Source organism: Pan troglodytes, chromosome 3, assembly GCF_028858775.2.
Source record: "Pan troglodytes isolate AG18354 chromosome 3, NHGRI_mPanTro3-v2.0_pri, whole genome shotgun sequence".
Lineage (NCBI taxonomy): Eukaryota > Metazoa > Chordata > Mammalia > Primates > Hominidae > Pan > Pan troglodytes.
This window is the reverse complement of record NC_072401.2, coordinates 45,310,636-45,330,985: the sequence shown is the minus strand read 5'-3', so window position 1 is coordinate 45,330,985 and position 20,350 is coordinate 45,310,636. Positions and strand designations below refer to the sequence as shown.

Sequence of the window (20,350 nt, the reverse complement as noted above, 5' to 3'; positions counted from 1 at the left end):
GTCTATTTTAGGCTGTTGAACTTCATGAATTCTTTTAGATTTTTTAGATTCATTATTGCCATTTCTGTTACTATAATCTCTGCCACTTGAAATAATTTATTCATTTGAAGTGACAGTCATTGAATATTTATAATGTATAAATTATTATACTAGGTAATTTGAAGGATAGATGATGATAAAACCCAAAGAGTTTTCAATCTAATTTTAATTTATATATTATCTATACATTTATATTTATTACATTAGATGTTGGCAGACTTTTTCTGGAAAGGGCCAAATCATAAATATTTTATGCTTTGTGAACCAGGCAGTCTCCATCATGACTACTCAACTCTGACACTCTAGCACAAAAGCAGCCATAGGAAATATAAATGAGTGTGGCTGTTTTCCAATAAAACTTCATTTACAAAAAAAAAAAAAATTTGCAAAAGTGTTACTAACAAAACAGATTTGGTCCATGGGCCTAAGATTTTGGATTCCTATGTCATATCAATTTATTTAGTATAACAAACAAAAATAATTAAATGTAGTAATCTTAAAATAGCATGCTCAAAAAACTCAATAATTAAAAAATATTAAGTATGGTAAAATATATTTTAATTAAGTATATTTAAAACCAAAGATCTATTTGTAAAGGCAAGTATGAGGCATAAAATCATAAAGGTTGGCTTCCTTGCAAATATCTTACCCAAACCCTTCAAGTGATGTGTCAAATTCAACAAAAGCTGGAGTAACTGATGACCCATGAAGTCTGATGTCATGTGGGGTTGTCATGGAGACCAGACACTTCACCCTGGTCAGGGGTACAGTACTTCCTTCCGCAGATTTTACCAGGCTCTTGCTTATCCGGTAATGGTTATCTTCATGTAAGCTAAAAACATTATCAGTACCCAGACCTTCCAGAGATGTGATCATACTACCTGTAAGTCAAGGAAATCTCTTGGGAAAATGTCATATGGAATTTCAAAATAACTTTACAAGGCTGATTTATTTGTAAATACCACTTCAGTTTCAATAGACAATAATTTTCTTTTTAAGTGCCAAGATCATTATCCAGTTTTAATGTACATTTACTTTTAAACTTAACAGCATGCGTTTCCTTTTTTACTAAAGCAATATGCACACTGCAGAAATGTTGGAAACTAGAGTATAAATAAAAATAAACATCTCAAATAATTGTCATCAAAGCCACTGATACAATGTAATTTAATTATAAATCTCAGTTAATAGTTTACAAATCAGGAAATACTTTTATTTCATAAAACTATGATTTATTAATTCTCTTTGAGGGAAAAGTAAACAATTTTAGAGCATTAAAATGAAAAGAAATAGGTCATCTTTATTATAAAACAAATTAGAGATAAATGGCAGAAACTTGCTTCTCCCATTTTTTCCCCATTATTAATTCTTTCCTTACAATTATTAGAACTAAATGCATGATCGTAAAAGTACTTTAATTTAAAGATTCCTATATTTATAAAAAGGGTAACAATTTCAAGAATAAAAAGACAAATTCTAAACAGATTGTCATTATCTCTCCAGGGACACATTACAAATGTAATGAAGAAAATATTCTCTCTCAAAATAAACTACATGAGTATAGGAAACTGTTTTCCTCCTAAATGTGCTGGATATTCAGGCAACTACAAAGATATTTCAAATATTCTCTTAGGGAAAGGAACTATTTTTGTTTCTACTCTTAGCAAAGGAAATCACAACTCAATTCTTATTTATTTATTTATTTATTTATTTTTTGAGACGGAGTCTTGCTCTGTCGCCCAGGCTGGAGTGCAGTGGCACGATTTCGGCTCACTGCAAGCTCTGCCTCCCGGGTTCACGCCATTCTCCTGCCTCAGCCTCCCGAGTAGCTGGGACTACAGGCGCCCACCACTGCGCCCGGCTAATTTTTTTTGTATTTTTTAGTAGAGACGGGGTTTCACCGTGGTCTCGATCTCCTGACCTTGTGATCCGCCCGTCTCGGCCTCCCAAAGTGCTGGGATTACAGGCGTGAGCCACCGCGCCGGGCCTGTTTCCCTATTTAAATAATAAACCCTTCTCTTTCTTTGCTTTCACAAACTTCTTGAAATAATATTCAGCCCCTACATGATTTTCATTCATAAAATAAATCAAAAAAGGGAATTTCAAAAGTCAACTTACTTCTCATTTCTGGTTCATAACTCAGTGAACTTGGTTTGTGGACCCTATATTGTTTTAGCAGTTTTTTGTCCCAGGCACCACAATTTAAAGGACTTGCCAAACGTAAAAACTCCCTAAGAAAGAGACAAAGCAAAGTTATTCCTTGATTGAGATTATTATATAATTCATAAACCAAATATTCAGAAAAAGAATTTAATAAATTCCAACAGACTAATTACAATTAAAAAATGCAAAGTATAATAAAACAATATAGTGTTAGTTTTACATTTAATCACCATATAGCTATATATCTGACACATATTTTTTAGGATGTTTTTTAGACAGTTATTCCTTCATTGAGAATATTATAATTCATAAACCAAACATTTTCAAAAAAGGAATTTAATAAATTCCAACAGACTAATTACAATACAAAAAATGCAAGTATAGTAAAACATACACAGTGTTAGTTTTACATCTAATCACCATATAGCTATATATCTGCTATACATTTTTATAAATTCATTTTTTAGAAGTTAATAATATTTAAGAAGAACCCCAACTCAAATATTTCTAAAACCAAACTCATCACCTTATATCCAACCCCAGGGCATTTCTTATGTTCTGCATCTCACTGAAATGTGTTTTTGTTCCTTCTTTCTTTAACTTTCCATATTCGGAAAATCAGAAAATCCTGCTATTTCTACTCATAAAAATATGGAATCTGCTCTTTTCTCTCATTCTTGCTATCACCCAGACCATATTATTTTACTATTCCTAAAACAGAGTCTTAATTACCTCCTGTGACACCAATATTGCCCCAACTCAATCCATTCCTCACTACAGTCAGTATCTCACAGAACTTAAATCTACACAGTGTCACTCTATTGCTTAAGACTCTTCCATGGCTGTCCATTTCTTGTAGTTGAAAACACAAAACAGCTAGCATTCAGTACCATACATGAGATGATTTCTACTGTACTCTCCAGCTTCACTGCTCCCATCTTTCCCCCAATCATAAATTCTACTTAAGACATACATAAAACTTCTGACTGCCTAAGAATGCTGTACTCCTTCTCTACCCTGGACCACCATATTTGTTTTTCTTGTTGGGGAAAAAATTCTTGCCCTTACTTTTTCACCTGATTAACTCTCTTCCACACTTTAGAGTTTTTTGTTTATCATCATTTTTTTGTGTGTGTGAGACAGCCTCTTGCTCTGTCACCCAGACTGGAGTGCAGTGGTGTGATCATAGTTCACTGCAATCTCAAACTCTTGGGCCCAAGAGATCCTTCGGCCTCAGTCTCCCAAATAACATGGTGGCACACGCCACCATGCTAGTTAATACACACACACACACACACACACACACACACACACATATATATATATATATATTTTTTTTTTTTTTGTAGAAACAGGGTCTCACTATGTTATTCAGGCTTATTTCAAACTGCTGACCTCAAGTAATCCTCCTGCGTTGGCCTCCCAAAGTGTTGGGATTACAGGCATGAGCCACACTGCCTGGCCTCATACTTTATTTCATTAACTGTCATTTCCTCCAGGAAGCCTGCTTTGAGTCACACTTTCAAAAGTCTCTGCCCCTATATAAACTCTGTAACACTGCTATTACGAACTTAATAAACAATATTTTCATTTCCTGCTTATCTGCATGTATTCTTTACTAGACTATACATTTTTTAAGAGGATAAACCCTCCATAACCTGTCATTTATAACATCATGTTAAAAAAAAAAGTAGAATACTCCAAATTTTCAACTCCCTACAGCAGGAAACAAAAAAGGCTTACAAGTTAGGTTTGCCAGTTTTTCATGTAGAACGTTAGACACAATTAGTTTATAATCTATGGCTTTTAAGTAGCAAAGTACTTGTACCATCATTTGACTTCTTTTTTCTGAGAACTCACTAATTGTGAAAACTGAACATACCCAATGGTTGATTTTCATTGCTTATTCTATTTATCTAACTATGCAATATAAGTTATCTGGTAAAATAGTAGCATTAGGTATGGGACAATGTCTCTCTCTCTCTCTCTGTGTTTCTCTACTTTTAAAGTAGCAGATTACCAAAAAGGATCAGGGGAAAATCTCAATGCTATTTTCAAAACTTTAGGACGGTGAGTACAACTACAAGATAATGGATGAAGTGAGTAGGTCCATCTCACTCATCTTGGCATTATAAAGGCCGTGAACACAGCCTGATACAACACCATTTAACAAATGTTTACTGCATAAAAGTTTCTTAATCCACAATCAGTTTGGAGTCAGTTTTAAAAACTTACAAATAAATTTCAACCATTTTTAAGAAAGCTCTTAAAAGTTTTATAAAAGAGGAGTACTCTAATAATAAGTTATGTAATAGCAGTGTTATAGAGTTTATATAGGGGCAGCCTACCCAGACTTTTGGAAGGGTGGCTCAAAGCAGGAGGCTTCCTGGAGGAAATGACAGATATATATGAATCATTCAAGAAATACACATATGTAAGTATATATTTCTTGAATGATTCACAAACTCTGATACATCCATACTGTGGAACATTATTCAGTAATAAAAAGAAAAAACTACTGATACATGTAACAACTTGTGTGCAGCTCAAGAGCAATATGATTAGTGAAGAGACAATCTCAAAAGATCACATACTGTATAACTTCATTTATGTAACATTCTCAAAATCAGTGGTACCCAACCTTTTTGGCATCAGGGAGCGGTTTTGTGGAAGACAATTTTTTCACAGATGGATTGTGGAGGATGGTTTCAGAATGAAACTGTTCCACCTCAGATCATCAGGTATTAGATTAGTTAGATTCTCATAAGGAGTGCCCAACCTAGATCCCTTGCATGCACAGTTCACAATAGGGTTCACGCTCCTAAGAGTATCTAATGCTACTGCTGATTTGACAGGAGGCAGAGCACAGGCGGTAATGCTGGCTCACCCACAGCTTACCTCCTGCTGTGCGGCCCAGTTCCTAACAGGACATGGACCAGTACTGGTCCATGGCTCGGGGGTTTGAGACCCCTGCTCATAACGACAAAACTATGGAGATGGAGAACAGATCAGTGATTTCCATGGGCTAAGGGCTAACGATGTTGGGGTTAGGGGAGTGGGTATGACAATAAAGGTAGCACTAGAGAAATCTTTGTGACATCGTAATTGTATGGTGATTACATGAATCTACACATGATACAATAACAGATAATTGTATGTGCACATGAATACATCATACCAATATCAATTTCTTGGTTTGGATACTGTAGTATAGTTATGTAAGGTGTAACTACTGGAGGAAAATGGGCAAAGAGCACAGGAAAACTCTTGGATCTATATTCACAACTTATGGTGAATCTATTATTTCAAAATTAAAAGGTTAAAAAATATTTCTTTAAAAACTTCTTATATATGAAAAGTTATTAAATATAAAGTAAACGCATGACTTCATTTTTAAAGGAAAGTGAGAGCTTGCTAGATTCAAATGAAAGAAATAACTGATGGACAGAAACACTAAATGATTACTTATAACTAATTTGTTTCTAAGTGCCATATTTTGAGTATTTTGTCCATTTTTGTTATATTTTGCCCATAGATAACTGAATATATGTCCATTAAGGCAGGAATTCTGGAATCATAAGGACTCTAGAAACTGACATTACTAATTGTGGACTATTTGAGTATGAAAGAGAACTTACCTCAACACCATGGGTTCCAGAGCCTGAGAGGCTAATCGTTCAAACATCCGCTGCAGGGGCGGGTGCAGTGAGTGGTCCTCATCAGCCAATGCAGCACTGCACCTCTGCAGCAGTCGTGCATGAAGACCAGCTTCACACATGACTTGCTGGTTCCTTTCTGTGTGCACCAGGGATTGCAAAATATTTGCCACGGCAAGTTGAAGATCCAAAGCATGCTAAAATCAACAAAGAAATCCACACAGTCAGGTCATTCTTAGTGAGAAAGATGACAATTCTTTTCACATGAAGCATACCTTTTTAATTTTTTTTTTTTGAGACGGAGTTTCGCTCTTGTTGTCCAGGCTGGAGTGCAATGGTGTGATCTCGCCTCACTGCAACCTCTGCCTTGCAGGTTCAAGTGATTCTCCTGCCACAGCCTCCCAAGTAACTGGGATAACAGGCGCCCACCACCACGCCCAGTTAACTTTTGTATTTTTAGTAGAGACAGGGTTTCACCATGTTGGCTAGGCTGGTCTCAAACTCCTGACCTCAGGTGATCCACCTGCCTCAGCCTCCCAAGTGTTAGGATTACAGGCGTGAGCCACCGCACCCGGCAGAAGCATACTTTTTTTTTTTTTTTTGAGACAGAGTCTTGCTCTGTCACCCAGGTTGGAGTGCAATGGTGTGATCTCGGCTCTCGGCTCACTGCAACCTCCGCCTCCTGGGTTCAAGCAATTCTCCTGCCTCAGTCCGCCGAGTAGCTCGGACTACAGGTGCCTGCCACCATGCCAGGCTAATTTTTTGCATTTTTTGTATTTTTAGTAGAGGCAGAGTTTCACTGTGTTAGCCAGGATGGTCTTGATCTCCTGACCTCATGATACACCCGCCTCAGCCTCCCAAAGTGCTGGGATTACAGGCGTGAGCCACCGCGCCTGGCCAGGAGCATACCTTTTAATATGAAGTCTCTATATGCTTCCAAATACATTCAGATAAGTAACTTGCTTAGAGCAATATAGCAATTCCAGAACAGGTTAGGCAAACATGTCCTATTTTAATTTGCTAGAAGTACAGGCAGCTGAACTCTATTCTCTTCCAAGCCTTTTGTATTACATGACTATATGACTAAAAGTAGTTCTATTTTTATAGAAATAGCAGGGATAAAATCTTCTTAATGGTGGGCAGATAACTAGTTTAAAGGAAAGCCTATTGTTTACATCTGTGACACTTTAGGCCTTAGAGGCTATATAACATTTTAATAAAAATCATCACCCAAACTCCAATTCACTCAAACTCTTGAGTGCAACAAGTCAAAACAGACAAATAGCCTCAATGTAGTATCTTCAGTCATTTTTCCTTCTGTATTATTCGTTAGCAATGTCCACTGCTGAGCAGGATTTATAAGGAGAAACAGAATTATTCTAGCACCAGAAGAAGCCACCTTGGTTGTCTTTGTAATGAATGAATTAGATTCTAAAACATACATATCTACCATTTATCATGAAAGGTAACACTCAAATAAAAAAATCCTTTTTTTTCCCCTTCAGCTACTTTAGTATGTAATATTAACTTTCTTCCTCAACCCCCTAGCTCATATAATCATACTCACATCCTTTCATTCATTTCATTACAGACGGGAAGGAACTAACATATTCAAGCTTACTTCTGGCTGTGTCACTGACCCAACAGAGGCCAGTAGGTCCAGCATGGCAAGCATGGCTCCAGGATGAATGATGACTGCATCAGAACTCTGGAGAGATGAAGTTGTCACATGTAGTTTCAGGTCAGCAACATTTTTAGGAGGGTAAACAGGGGGAGTTGAAACAGAATGATATGCATGCCTATAAAAAAAGAAAGAGTAAATTTGGTATTGAATTCCAATCACATTCTCTTCCTCTTCAGTTACTTTCATCCACTGATAACCAAAAAGCCTTGTTAGAAAACACCTTAAGGTTGGGATAGAAAAAAAGGAATATATTATCAACTCGAGTTGATATGTGTGTGTGTCTGCATGTGTGTGGGTGGGTGTGTGCAGACCATGTAACTATCCATTATTCATAGCCTTTATATGATTTTTACTTTTACTGATTTACTATATGGATTGTTTGATTAAAAAATGACACCTGTACCAGAAGATGTAAAGAACAGGTACAATCACAGTGATTCAAAGCTCTAGAAGATGACAGTTCCAATAATATGTGATGAGAGATCAAATTAAATTAATTCCCTCAGTGAGATTTTATCTTTTGAAATTACCTATATGTGTTTTAACCTTTCCTTAGTGCATGAGTAACACAATCAACAACTAACTGGGTCAGCTGAGTCAGGGTTGTCTCAGAGTCTAAGCTATCCAAGAATAAATATATTTGGCATTGTGGGAGTTTTCCTTTAGCTTATTTGGAACTACTTTCATCTTCTGCATCTATCCTCATTATCACTGAAAATATTCATTGCAACTTTTAAAAACTTGAAAGCAATTTACAGAAAAAGTTTCTATGAATTAGAAAGCCCAGCCATGTCCTGAATGTACACATTACTTCTCATCAATGATCTCTACTTTCTATTTCATACTACTCATCTACAATTCATGAATTTTGCACATTTTGCATCTTGGCACTAAGAAACAGATGCTTGTGGCTTCAGCCTATGGGAACTCTTTGTTCCAATGAGTTAGTCTCAGCATAATTTGCCTAATGCTGAGCTCTGTCACAGAGAGCAATGCAGTTTTAGCTCTCTGGGACAAGAGCAGCTTGGGAAACAGATGCTTTACGTCAGTGATTTAGTAGCAAAGAATTGGCACTGCCATGGTTTAAAAAAAATACCGTTCTCTTTTTAACAGGGATTCTAGGAAAATGTTCCGCTTTACTTATAAAAAGGCACATAGGCTCTCCTAGTTTATTTAAAAGGCAGCATGTCCTTTACCCATTCATGTTTTCACTCCCTGTATTCTGCCATTTTTCATTCAAAAAGATTTAATTTCTAAACTTACTAAGAAAAATATTCAAAATGTGTATTACCAACAGTTATCCTCCTCTTATATTGCTCCCTTTATTCTTTTAAATATTTTGATCCATCTAGAAAAAAGATTCATAATTTATCTAGCATGTATCAGAAATAACCACTGAATTCCAAAATTTCATTAAACATGTTTTCATTGCATATATACACATACGCATAGATTCTAATTGTCTTATTTTAGTTATAGGCCTTCCAAAATCATTTCTAAATTGACAGATTTGATGAGATTTGGATTTAAATTATTGATACACTCAGGAAGAAATCTTTACATCTTTGGACACTGAACTCTTTACTAACACAGGTTGAGTACCCCTAATCCAAAAATCTGAAATCTGAAATGCTCCAAAATCCAAAACTTTTTAAGCACCCACATGACGCCATAAGTAGAAAATTTCACATCTGACCTTATATGATGGATCAGAGTCAAAACACAGTCAAAACTTTGTTTCATGTACAAAATTATTAAAAATATTACATAAAAGTATCTTCTGGCTACTTGTATAAGATGTATATGCAACATAAGTAAATTATGTGTCTGGACTTGGGTCCCATACTCAAGATATCTCATTATATATATTGCAAATATTACAAAATCCAAAAAACTGGAAATTAAAACAATTCTGGTCCCAAGTATTTTGGATAAGAAATACTCAACCTGTATATAATTATTACAGTAGTACATTTTTAATCTTATATAAGAAAGCAATATTCTGAAAAAGGAATTACATTCATTGTTTTCAAACCAGAAAAATATTGCAAACATTGCTGATATCTAAAACACGGTATTTATTAACTAAAATTAGGTGTATTACAACAGGCATTATACAAAATTAATTCTGATTAAATCACCTAGGTATCACCACAGGTATCACCTTTTAAATTTTGGAATTATGGTAAGCTTATTAAATGGCTAATTCCCAAGCAAGAACTAACCATTTGCAAAGATAGGATAAAATTACATTTCATAATTTGGTTGCTATTTAATATTTTGACCTAAATTCTCATATATATTTAAGATTCATCTACCTCTTTTGGGAATACATAATATTTAAATTCTGAATCTGCTTTGCTTAACTTATCATCAGGTGTGTAGAGGCACTAAGTAATGGATCCCATGTTTGAAGAATAACAAGTACTTGCCACCTTTTGTTCCACTGCAGTTATATTCTGTAGAGTTCTGATTATTATTTTGTATTCACTTCTTCTAACTCTGATTGAACACTGTTCAGCTATAATTCTGTTCTATTATTCCTTCTGAATAATCAACAATGAAAAAGGTTTTGAGTTTTAGTTTTCCAAATATAAAGTCAGCTAGCTCATTTTCCCCCAATCCTTAAAATAATTAGAGAAGAATCTCCTGGATATTACATGTCAGACAAGTATCACAAGCTCAAAACGTCCTTAGCATCTGAGAGTGTTCCACAAGCCATAAAAACACAGTCAAATTTTGGTTTCTCCTTTTGCCAGCAAAACAGTATGTTTTGCTACAAGAAAAAGATGTCTATAAGCTGATGTAATTTGTTCAGAGGTTCTAGAAATAGTGTGACTTAAATTCTAATTTCAAGTCACTAGACTTGAATTTGTGAAGTAAAAAACATAATATTCTTTACTAGCTTATGATTCTTACCACTGAGCAAAATGTATGCAAGCTGAATAGAATGGCAACCTGAAAATGTCAACAATCATCTTAGTATTAGCATGAACAGTATCAGGGGCTTTCTGTCCTTGGGGTAATGTCAACTTGTAAGACTCATGGAGAATTCACACGGATTAGGGCTCAATCAACTAGCTATACTGATTTAGTGACAGTTTTCCCTTAAGTCAAAGACCTGGTTATCTCTACATGGAGCTACACTGTAAATGATGACAATATGTTTTTGATTTAAGGCCATAAGTAACTCTTTAAGAATAAAAAGAAAATGCTGTTTTCCCTTTGTCAAATTACCATTTCAATAAATAGAAAGTTCTGATGTATTTTTGGAAATGGAGTCTCGCTCTGTAGTCCAGGCTGGAGTGCAGTGCGGTGATCTTGGCTCACTGCAACCTCCGCCTCCTTCGTTCATGCAGTTCTCCTGACTCAGCTCCTGAGTAGCTGGGATTACAGGTGCACGCTGCCATGCCCGGCCAATTTTTTTTTTTGTATTTTAGTAGAGATGGGGTTTCACCGTGTTGCCAGGCTGGTCTTAAACTCCTGACCTCAGGCAATCCACCCGCCTTGGCCTCCCAAAGTGCTAGGATTACAGGTGCGAGCCACCGCACCTGGCCCTGATGTATTTTTTTAAGTATCCTTTTAATCTGTGTATTTTTATTTTGTGGCATTTGGTTAATACTTAAAAAGGACTAAATGTTTTTAAACAGCAAATTTTAAGGCTTTACTCATTTATGATATAATCACCATATTTTTAAATTGTGATTTTTAGTAATTTAAACTACTAATTGAAATTATTTCTCTAATATTCAACAATTCCTTGGGCTCATGAACAAACACAAATTTTCGAACACACACATTTTTTACCTCGACCATTTTAGCAACAGAAAAATACACGATATCAACTCAAATTTATCTAGTTTATCATTCCTTGAATTAGGAACAGCTTTTTTAAAAAAAGAAATTGCAGTTTTTAAGCACGAATATACTGAACAATCCTATATTCATTTAAGACTATTCTGAACCATGCCATAGTTTGTTGTGCAAAGTAACCTATAAGTGTAAATTTAAGAGAAAAATGAAATTACATCTTTTCATATACCTAATATTACTATGCAAATATGTTGAAATACTGAATCCGTAACAAATACTTTTGATGTACTAACTCCAACTATCTTCAAGTTTCAAAATCTGAACAACAGTAATAAGATTAAAACAACCATATAGCAGAACCTTGGGATTCATTTTTTAAAAGCCTCAATGAAAGAATATTAATGTAAGAGTTAAGGACTTATTTTTGGTTATGAGGAAAACAGGAAAAGTAATGAAGTATTTGGGGCCAACTGCAGACCATGATCATTTTATGTGCAGGTTGCATCAATCAACTGTAGTTTTTAAAAAACTGAGTAGAATTTTTTTAAAGGTAGTTTTAAAAAGATCAACTAGATCAGCTTAGAGATTTACAGAGCACTGATCAAAGTAAGTATTGGGCTGGGTTTTTTACTAACTTTTTCAAAGCTTAGCTGTGAGCATTTTTCATAACAGCAACATACTTCAATTGGTTGAATCTGATGGAGAAAATACACAGTTCCTTTCGGTGCTATGAAATTCATTTTGGAATAACAGTAAAAACCAAAGAATGATCCCAACGTTTAAAGTAAAAAATAAAAAAAAATGAAAAATAAAAAAAGTGGAAAAGTATTCTACTTAGAGACATTAAGTCCACATTTCTAACTTATTTTTAATAAAAGACATGTTTTTTCTATAACAAAAATGTGTAGTTTAGTTACGAAAATAGTTGGATGACAAAATTATATATGTCCTTCATAGTTTCATAGCATCAACACATTTTACTCTCATGAAAAATTGATATCTTTAAAATCTAAAAACACCCCCCAAAACCCCAAAAGTAAAAACAAAACAAAACAAAAAAAAATTGAAATCACAAAACACAATCAACATGTTAACATAAATAAGCACAGAAAAAAAGAAACCCCACACAAATAGAGACTGACTTCTCTTATATGATCAGTACCTTTTCCTGGACAAAGCTGGTGTACCCCAAGGAGAGGGGAGAGAAGACTCATTTGTCAGGCAAGGAGGGATCTGTTCTGCACGACTACAGACAACAAAACAGACAGGGTGGTTTAGAGAGGTTAGAAGAAGAGAACACCAGGTTGGCAGTTGGTTAGTTTCACAAGAAATGCCAGTAAAAGTTTAATAAGGAACATCTTCCATATTCAGCAGGAACAAGGAACAAGACTACAACACAAGCACTGAATGAAACAGAAAAGCATGCTCACGGCAGATGCTTATTCCATTCATGTTAACATTTAACACATCTGTTAAACAGGGTGCTCTAAGCCCTATTTTTGACAGTGACTAAAAATGATGTATTCTAACTAGGATAAGTAGAAATCAAGGGAAAAGAGGTTGAATCTGAATGCACAAATTTATATAGCTCATTCCTAGAACACTACACTGCCCTGTGTTTTCGATAAATTAACTATACATATGCATTTTACTTCAAGATAGGGAAAAGCAGAAGTTTAATGATTTTTTTTTTTTTACAATTGTTGTCATAGCTGTTTGGATTTTTAAATGTAAATACTGAGGACTAAGAAATCTTGTTAAGAAGCAGGAAATATCTCAGTTGATACTTCAAAGCAGATATTCCACAGAAAAGGACACAAAACCTATTACAAGCTCTATCCAATGGAGTTACATGGTCTATTGATGAGGGCAGTTCATTTATTTTATGTAGTAAAACTATGGTAAGTTAAAAGCAACAACGCTTGGGGCATAAATTAGAAGTATTATTTTCAAAGTGACATCTTCATTGAAAACACAGTTGAAGCACTGAAAATAAGTGATCTAGATGAAGTGGCTCTCCTACAATCTGCCTGAGAACCCTGGATTCCCCCATTGTAGAATGTGTCACACTATATGTAATTGTTTATTTATGTGTCTATATTTTAGCTAAAAGATAGCAAGGACCAAGACAGCCCTGTGCAGAGCTGAATCCTCAATGCCTAGCACAGTGACTTGGCATGCAGCAGGTTTTTGTTAAGTACTTATTTCATGAAGGAATGAGTAAATATTGAGTCTGATGGCCTCTTGAACTTGACGGTTCAAGACACTGACACCTCTCTTTGGGAACTATATCATTTTTTGAGGAGTATGATATGTGGAGAATGATGGAGTATGTGTCTGGAAATAAGAATAATCATAATGATGTTCTATTGATAACACATATCAATAAGTCCAGATGCACCTTTTGAGGCTAAAAAGAAAAAAGACAATAGTAAACACTATCATTAAAGGAAACTTCATAGAAACTGTTCTAATAACTGCAATGAGAACTAATTGAACCTGAATTTACAAATAGTACACAGGCTTCCATGCTAAAAAAAAAAAAAAAAACAATACCAGAGCAAGAGTAATATTCAAAAATAAAGTGATACACCTCAAACAAATAGGAGAAGAGTCATCTGTTTTCATATTCTTTTGGATTAACTCATAATTCAAGTCTTAATGTTGAAGTCATGCTTAGTATACACCCTTTAATTCAGAGGACAGAGCAGAGCCATACCTGTCAAAAGAATCTGTGGCTACTTTGTAAAGATAAATAAAAAGTTTACTGCAGTGCCGTAACGTGGGTGACACTGATTCTATTGAGATTACATCTTCCTCTAAAAGTCTTTGAAATGGCTGTGTATTTGAGGGGAAGACATTCATGGCGCTTATTTTTCTTAGGTCTGAGAAGCAGCCAAGAAATCGAACAGCATCTGCCAACTTCTCATACTGAATCTCTGTTTTGAAGAAATGAGAGTTGGCTGGCTCATAGCGCATTGCTGCAGTCAACGTGCAGAACACAGTGTGAAGAAGTTCAAACACTTGATTCTGGTTCACTTTCTCCCAGCCATTCTTGGGTGGACAGCTCAAAGATCTTTCCATAGCAACGAGCAAGGATGTAATGTACACAAATCCTCCAACTTTCCTAAAAACTGTTCTTGAACGATGGCTTTCTCGAAGGACCGACAGGAGGGCCTACAGGAGACAAAAGAAAAAACAAATGAAAATACACATAATTCAAAAAAAAAAAACAAAACACTATGCATGTATATGGAGGTTGTACATTCTGTGAATCTGACATGTTTCTATCATTTACCCAATAAACGGTCCTATAAAGCATATCAAATAGTTTGCTAATTTAAAAAGCCACATTAAATGCTGAAGGTAATTTTAGGAAACACTATCACATATTTCTTTGATAGAATAAAGCTACATCCAAATATTGGCTGAAAAGCTTTTCCAGAGTCTTTAACTGATTATGACATCAATGAATTCAGTGACTTTACAAAGTAAGTAAAATATATCTTCTAGTCTAGTTTTACACAATCATGAGAACTTATGACTGTGTGTATACAAACTGATTAATTCTAGAAGGGATCACAGAGATGGTCAGAGCAGCCAAGATATGAGGTCTTTTGTCTCACATAAAGTGACCATATTCATGCTTTAGAAAGCAGATTCACTTTAGAAGACTTATTAAACATTCTCTTTTGCAAAATGAACTGAAGCCTAAGGGTTGAAAGTATGGCTTTTCCCAAAACAGCTGTAAGCTTTAAAAAAGAAAACATGAAGTAAATAAGTAAATCAAACATTTACTTTCTGAACTGTCATAATTTTAACTTAGCTTATGATTTTTTTTTCTTTTAAAACAAAAACAGAGTCATGCTCTATCACCCAGCTTGGAGTGCTATGCCGTGATCTTGGCTTACTGCAACCTCTACCTCCTGGGTTCAAGCAATTCTCGTGCCTCAGCCTCCTGAGTAGCTGGGATTACAGGCACGCACCACTATGCCCAGTTAATTTTTTGTATTTTTAGTAGAGATGGGGTTTCACCATATTGGCCAGGCTAGTCTCAAACTCCTAGTCTCAAGTGATCCACCCACCTCTGCCTCTCAAAGTGCTGGGATTACAGGCGTGAGCCACCGCCCTGGCCAGCTTATGATTTTAAAAAACACATTACAAAATCACCTAATATTTTATCAGGCACTTGCTATGTACTAGGCACTCTAGGTGCTTTTATGCACTAGCTTATTTAATCCTTTCAACAATCCTATGGGTAAGGTACTATTATTATTTCCACTTTATCGATAAGGAATTGAGGCCCAATGTGGTAAAATAACTCTCCAAAGACTATACAACTTATAAAATGGTAAAGGTAGAATTTAAACCTAGGCAGTCTAATTACCCTACTCCTGCACTTAATCATGACATTATGCCCCAAACAGCAAGCTGAAATCTTTTTTATGGATACAGTGGGCTCCTTTGCCCTCTGTTTCATTAATTGTAGCACAATGGGTATCTACTATTACTTAAGATATAATTTCTAATCTGTCCAATCATCGCATTTGAAAAAGTCATTTTTTTTAAAAGATCTCACACATTTCTAATGGTATCTGAAGAATGAAAAGGCTACATACAGGTTGAATATCCATTATTTAAAGTGTTTGGCACCAGAAAAGTTTCGGATTTTGGAATATTTGCACATATACAGTAAGTTATCTAAACATAAAATTCATGTATGTTTCATATATACCTTATACACATAGCCTGAAGGTAATTTTATACAATATTTTAAATAATTTTGCTCATGCAACTTTACCATCACATGAGGTCGGGTGTGGAATTTTCCACTTGTCAGCACTCAAAAAGATTGCAGCATTTTGAATTTCAGGTTTTTGGATGAGAGATGCTCAAACCTGTATTAATATATTAGTCACCTTTTGACATATACTGCTTCAGAAGTTATGAAGATTTCATTGTTCATACCTATTCCTTAATATTTTAAAAGACAGAAAATATGCAATCTGTATGTAAATAAAATATAAAAACAATGTTTCTTCCAATAGTCTTCAATCAATAAATTTACATTTTAGTATCTGGTAACAATATAGTTAGTTTCCCTATCTTGTCAAATTTAATAAACTATATGAATACTTAAAATATTTCATATTAACAAAAGACTTAACACAGACATGTATGCGCACGCACGCACACACACACACATACACTCCTTATAACATAGGCTGAAGATGGCTGAACTCAGGATGCTTGGGGTCATATTCTGACTCCAACATTAAAAAGTATTTAACCATCCCAGTTACTTAACCTTTCTGTGTCACAGTTCCCTCTTATGTAAAATGGAAACAACAATAACTAACCTCAAAGGAAATACATGTAAAAACCCTTAGAGAAGTGCCCGGCATATAAGCCTATCACTATCATCAATTTTCAAAAACATACTGGGAGAAAAATATGACAAGTATTATTTTATAGATGAGGAGGGGTGAGTTCAAAGCTAAAGTAACATGTACAAAATGCTATCACTGGTTAGAATTATGACTGAGGTTAGAAAAACTGCTGCTTATGAATCCTTAGTCCAATAATTTATACTATGTACTTCTGGACAGGCCCACCTCCTACTTCCTCAAAACTGGTATCTGTTGTTGCTCTGACATTATCCCAAGCACAATCTCAGTATTCGAAAAATTTCAAATACCATGAATAATGTAACTTCCCACTTACATCAATAAATGATGACAAGTAGCAAACACCAAAGCTGCAATGAGATCTGGAGGCTGCTTGGTTAATTAGACAAAATCAGCTATATATTACTTATATTTGCATAAATACAATTCATACAATTCAAATTTGTGCATCAGGAGAATTTCCATGACATGTCATGGAATGTCAGGTTTGTGTATAAATAATTACAAATTAAATGACATAGTTCTGTGGTATATGTCAGTTGAATGGAGGCACTATGTAATTACAAATTAAATTACATAGGTCTGTGGTATATGTCAGTTGAATGGAGGCACTAAGAAGCAATTCTGAATGAAGTAAAAATGGAAATTGAAACTGAGAACCCAAATTTTCCCTATTGGCTCTCAACGCTACTTTTTCCCTTCAAAGCAGAATGCCAGAGCTAGCTCATACCGGCTCTCAAGAGGTCAAGTGCCATATTTTCAGGAATTTTGTAAGTCAGTTGTTAAACATACAATCATAATTAAAAATTAAGTAACAAATTTACAACTAAGTATTTTACAGACAAAATACTCAAAACTCATCAGTTTCTAATTATTTTCTGAATTTTACTATTATCTATGCTTTTACGTATCTGCATGAGGAAATGCTATATAATGGTGTACTACTGTGCAACTCTTTCCAGTCCACATTCAGTGGCACATTAGTTGACTGAATAGGCCACAATGCGAGTATTTATACCCTGGAAATCAGTAAATGCAAAATATCATGACTCTCTCCTGCCCTCTTCCAGCCTGAGAATCAGTTACTAACATTAACCAGAACACTGCCTCAAAATTACGGGTCAGCCAATTACTTCTTGTTGGCTTTACTTACCAATATTTAAAAAATCCAATTAATAAGGTACCAAAAGAGGAGAAAATGGTATGTTAAAAAAAAGTTGGCAACCTTAGCATCTTTTGAAGCCATCTATATTCTCCCAACAATTCCTTCAAATATAAAATGTTCTTCAAATATCGATACTCATGTGGATATCCTTTTTGTCTAACAGATAAATTGCGGTGAGATTAATCTTGCTTTTAAGATGCATATTCAAAATTGTCATTATACACCATCAAAACATGATGAAATATATGACAGCATAAGGAAAGAAATGCTATTTTTTCATTTGAAACATTTAATTGAATAAAAGTAAAAGAAAATAGAAGTAATAACTACTAATGTCTGTGGCTGGAACGGGGTATGTAGGAATCCAGTATATGCCACCCCAAAATACGCCACTATGGCATAAGGATTATTTTCAGTTGAAGGCAATTGGGAAGAAGTAGATATAAGAAAACTCTCTGCCATCCCCTATTTGATGAAGTCAGACCCTTCCCAGCCTGGAGACAGCAAAGAAATGCACACAACAAACTACCAACTATTCTTTATCTACCATTTATTTGCCTTCCCACAAGTTGATATCCCTAGAGTCCTTTTCCTTTATGTCATCATTTCTCTAAAAATGTACTGTTCTTTGCGGAGAATGCTATACAGTGGTCCCCCTTCTCTGCAGTTTTGCTTTCCTTCGTTTTAGTTACCTGTGCTCAAACTTGGCCTGAAAATATTGAATGAAAAATACCAGAAACAACAATTCAAAAGTCTTAAATTGTGTATCGTTCAGAGTAACATGATGAAATCTCACACTGCCCCACACCACTGTGACTCATCCCTGTGTCCAGTGTACATATGCTGCAAAAGCCACCTGCCTGTTAGTCACTGACCAGAGACTCGGTTATCAGAGCAACTGTGGAGGTTTCCCAGTCCCTGTGTTCAAGTAACCCTTATTTTACTTAATAGTGGTCCCAAAGCACAAGAGTAGTGACACTGGCATATTGTTATAATTATTCTATCTTATTATTGGTTATTGTTGTTAATCTCTTACCGTGCCTAATTTATAAATTAAATGTTATCACAGGTATGAATATACACAGGAAAAAAACATAGTATATATAGCATTCCATACTATCTGCAGTTTCAGACATTTCTGGGGGGTCTTAGAATGTATTCCCCCGAAGATATGGGGGGACTACCATACAAAATGGAGTTCTAAGCCACCTCTTTGAGAATTAGTTATCTTTCCCTGGTTGTTTCCCACGCACATATGAGGTAGACATGTTAATAAACTTGTTTGTTTTTCTCTTGTTAATTTGTCTTTTGTAACACTGGTCTGTCCTAGTTAAGAACTCAGCAGGTAGAGGAAAAATAATGTTTTTCTCATCTACAGGTGAGAGTACTAGTAGAGGAAGTGAAAGGAGATGGAGATCGGGTCACAAGGGCCTTGGAAGCAAGGTTAAACACACTGGTTTGTCTGTTATTATTTTAATGTCATTTTAGACTTGAAGAAAAACTGCATAAATAGTTCAAAGAATTCACAGATATCCTTCATTCAGATTCTTGAAAAATTACCATTTTACTTAATTTCTCTCTTTCTCCCCTTCCCTTTTCCCCTAAAAGCTTCAGTGTTTTTCAAAAAAAGGAATTCTCTTACTACTCACAGTACAATGCTCAAAATCAGAGAACTAACGTTCAAACAATACAATTATTTTATCTACAGACCTTGTGTTTTTTCCAAATCCCAATAATATCCTCCATAGCAAAGGAAAATACAAGTTCATGTACTATATTCAGTAGTCACTTCAACCTCTACTTTTTGGAACAGTTCCTACATCATTTTTAATTTCATTTCATTTCATTTTTCTAAGAGTTTAGGCCAATTATTTCATAGAAAGTCCTCCAATTAGGATTTATCTGATGTTTTCTAATAATCAGATTCATATTATATACTTTTGGGAGGAAAAAGTACAAAAATGAGCTGAATTTTTCTCAGTGCTTCCTATCAGGAGGTGTATGCTGTTCATCTGTCCATCACTGGCAAAGTTAATGCTGATCATTTAGTTAAGGTAGGGTCCATTGTAAAGCTAATATTTTGGCACTCGAAATTAAGAAATATCTTTTAAGGATAAAATTTAAGAGTACGCAAAAATCCTTTCACTTCTAAAACTTTCATCTACTATCTTTAGTAGCCAGTGATGAATTTTACTTGAATCAATTATTACTATGATAGTTCATAAATTGTGATTTTCTTTGACTTTTGACTGTAAGTAAGAGTTCTTCCTTTTCTCTATTTGTTTGATTGTACTTACTTAATTGCTTATTTTCTTTGATCTCTACTTTTTCAAGGCTAACTGAAATGTTTTAGGCTCATTTTGTTTCTTTCTCTGCCCTCGTCCTGGAATCAAGGAGGCCTGAATCCTTACAATGGAAAATT

At 34.9% G+C, this 20,350-nt stretch overlaps 1 protein-coding gene across 20 annotated transcripts in view; it reads right to left on the bottom strand.

Moving 5' to 3' along the window:
* The window catches only part of WDFY3 (WD repeat and FYVE domain containing 3), a 296,268-nt gene that overhangs the window by 125,922 nt on the left and 149,996 nt on the right, over positions 1–20,350 (bottom strand). For 16 of the 20 annotated variants that reach the window (XR_002943524.3, XR_008547495.2, XR_010156549.1 and 13 more), the window contains 6 exons: positions 14,075–14,532; positions 12,518–12,601; positions 7,480–7,657; positions 5,841–6,055; positions 2,158–2,270; positions 689–920 (listed from right to left, as the gene is read on the bottom strand). Coding sequence is in view for 17 of the 20 variants with exons in the window: in XM_001151618.8 (XP_001151618.1) it covers positions 689–920; positions 2,158–2,270; positions 5,841–6,055; positions 7,480–7,657; positions 12,518–12,601; positions 14,075–14,532 (1,280 nt within the window). In the remaining 3 variants the exon portion in view is untranslated. The remainder of the gene's footprint in view (positions 1–688; positions 921–2,157; positions 2,271–5,840; positions 6,056–7,479; positions 7,658–12,517; positions 12,602–14,074; positions 14,533–20,350) is intronic. The other 4 variants (XM_063809491.1, XM_024356087.3, XM_063809493.1 and 1 more) reach the window with 1 other exon arrangement.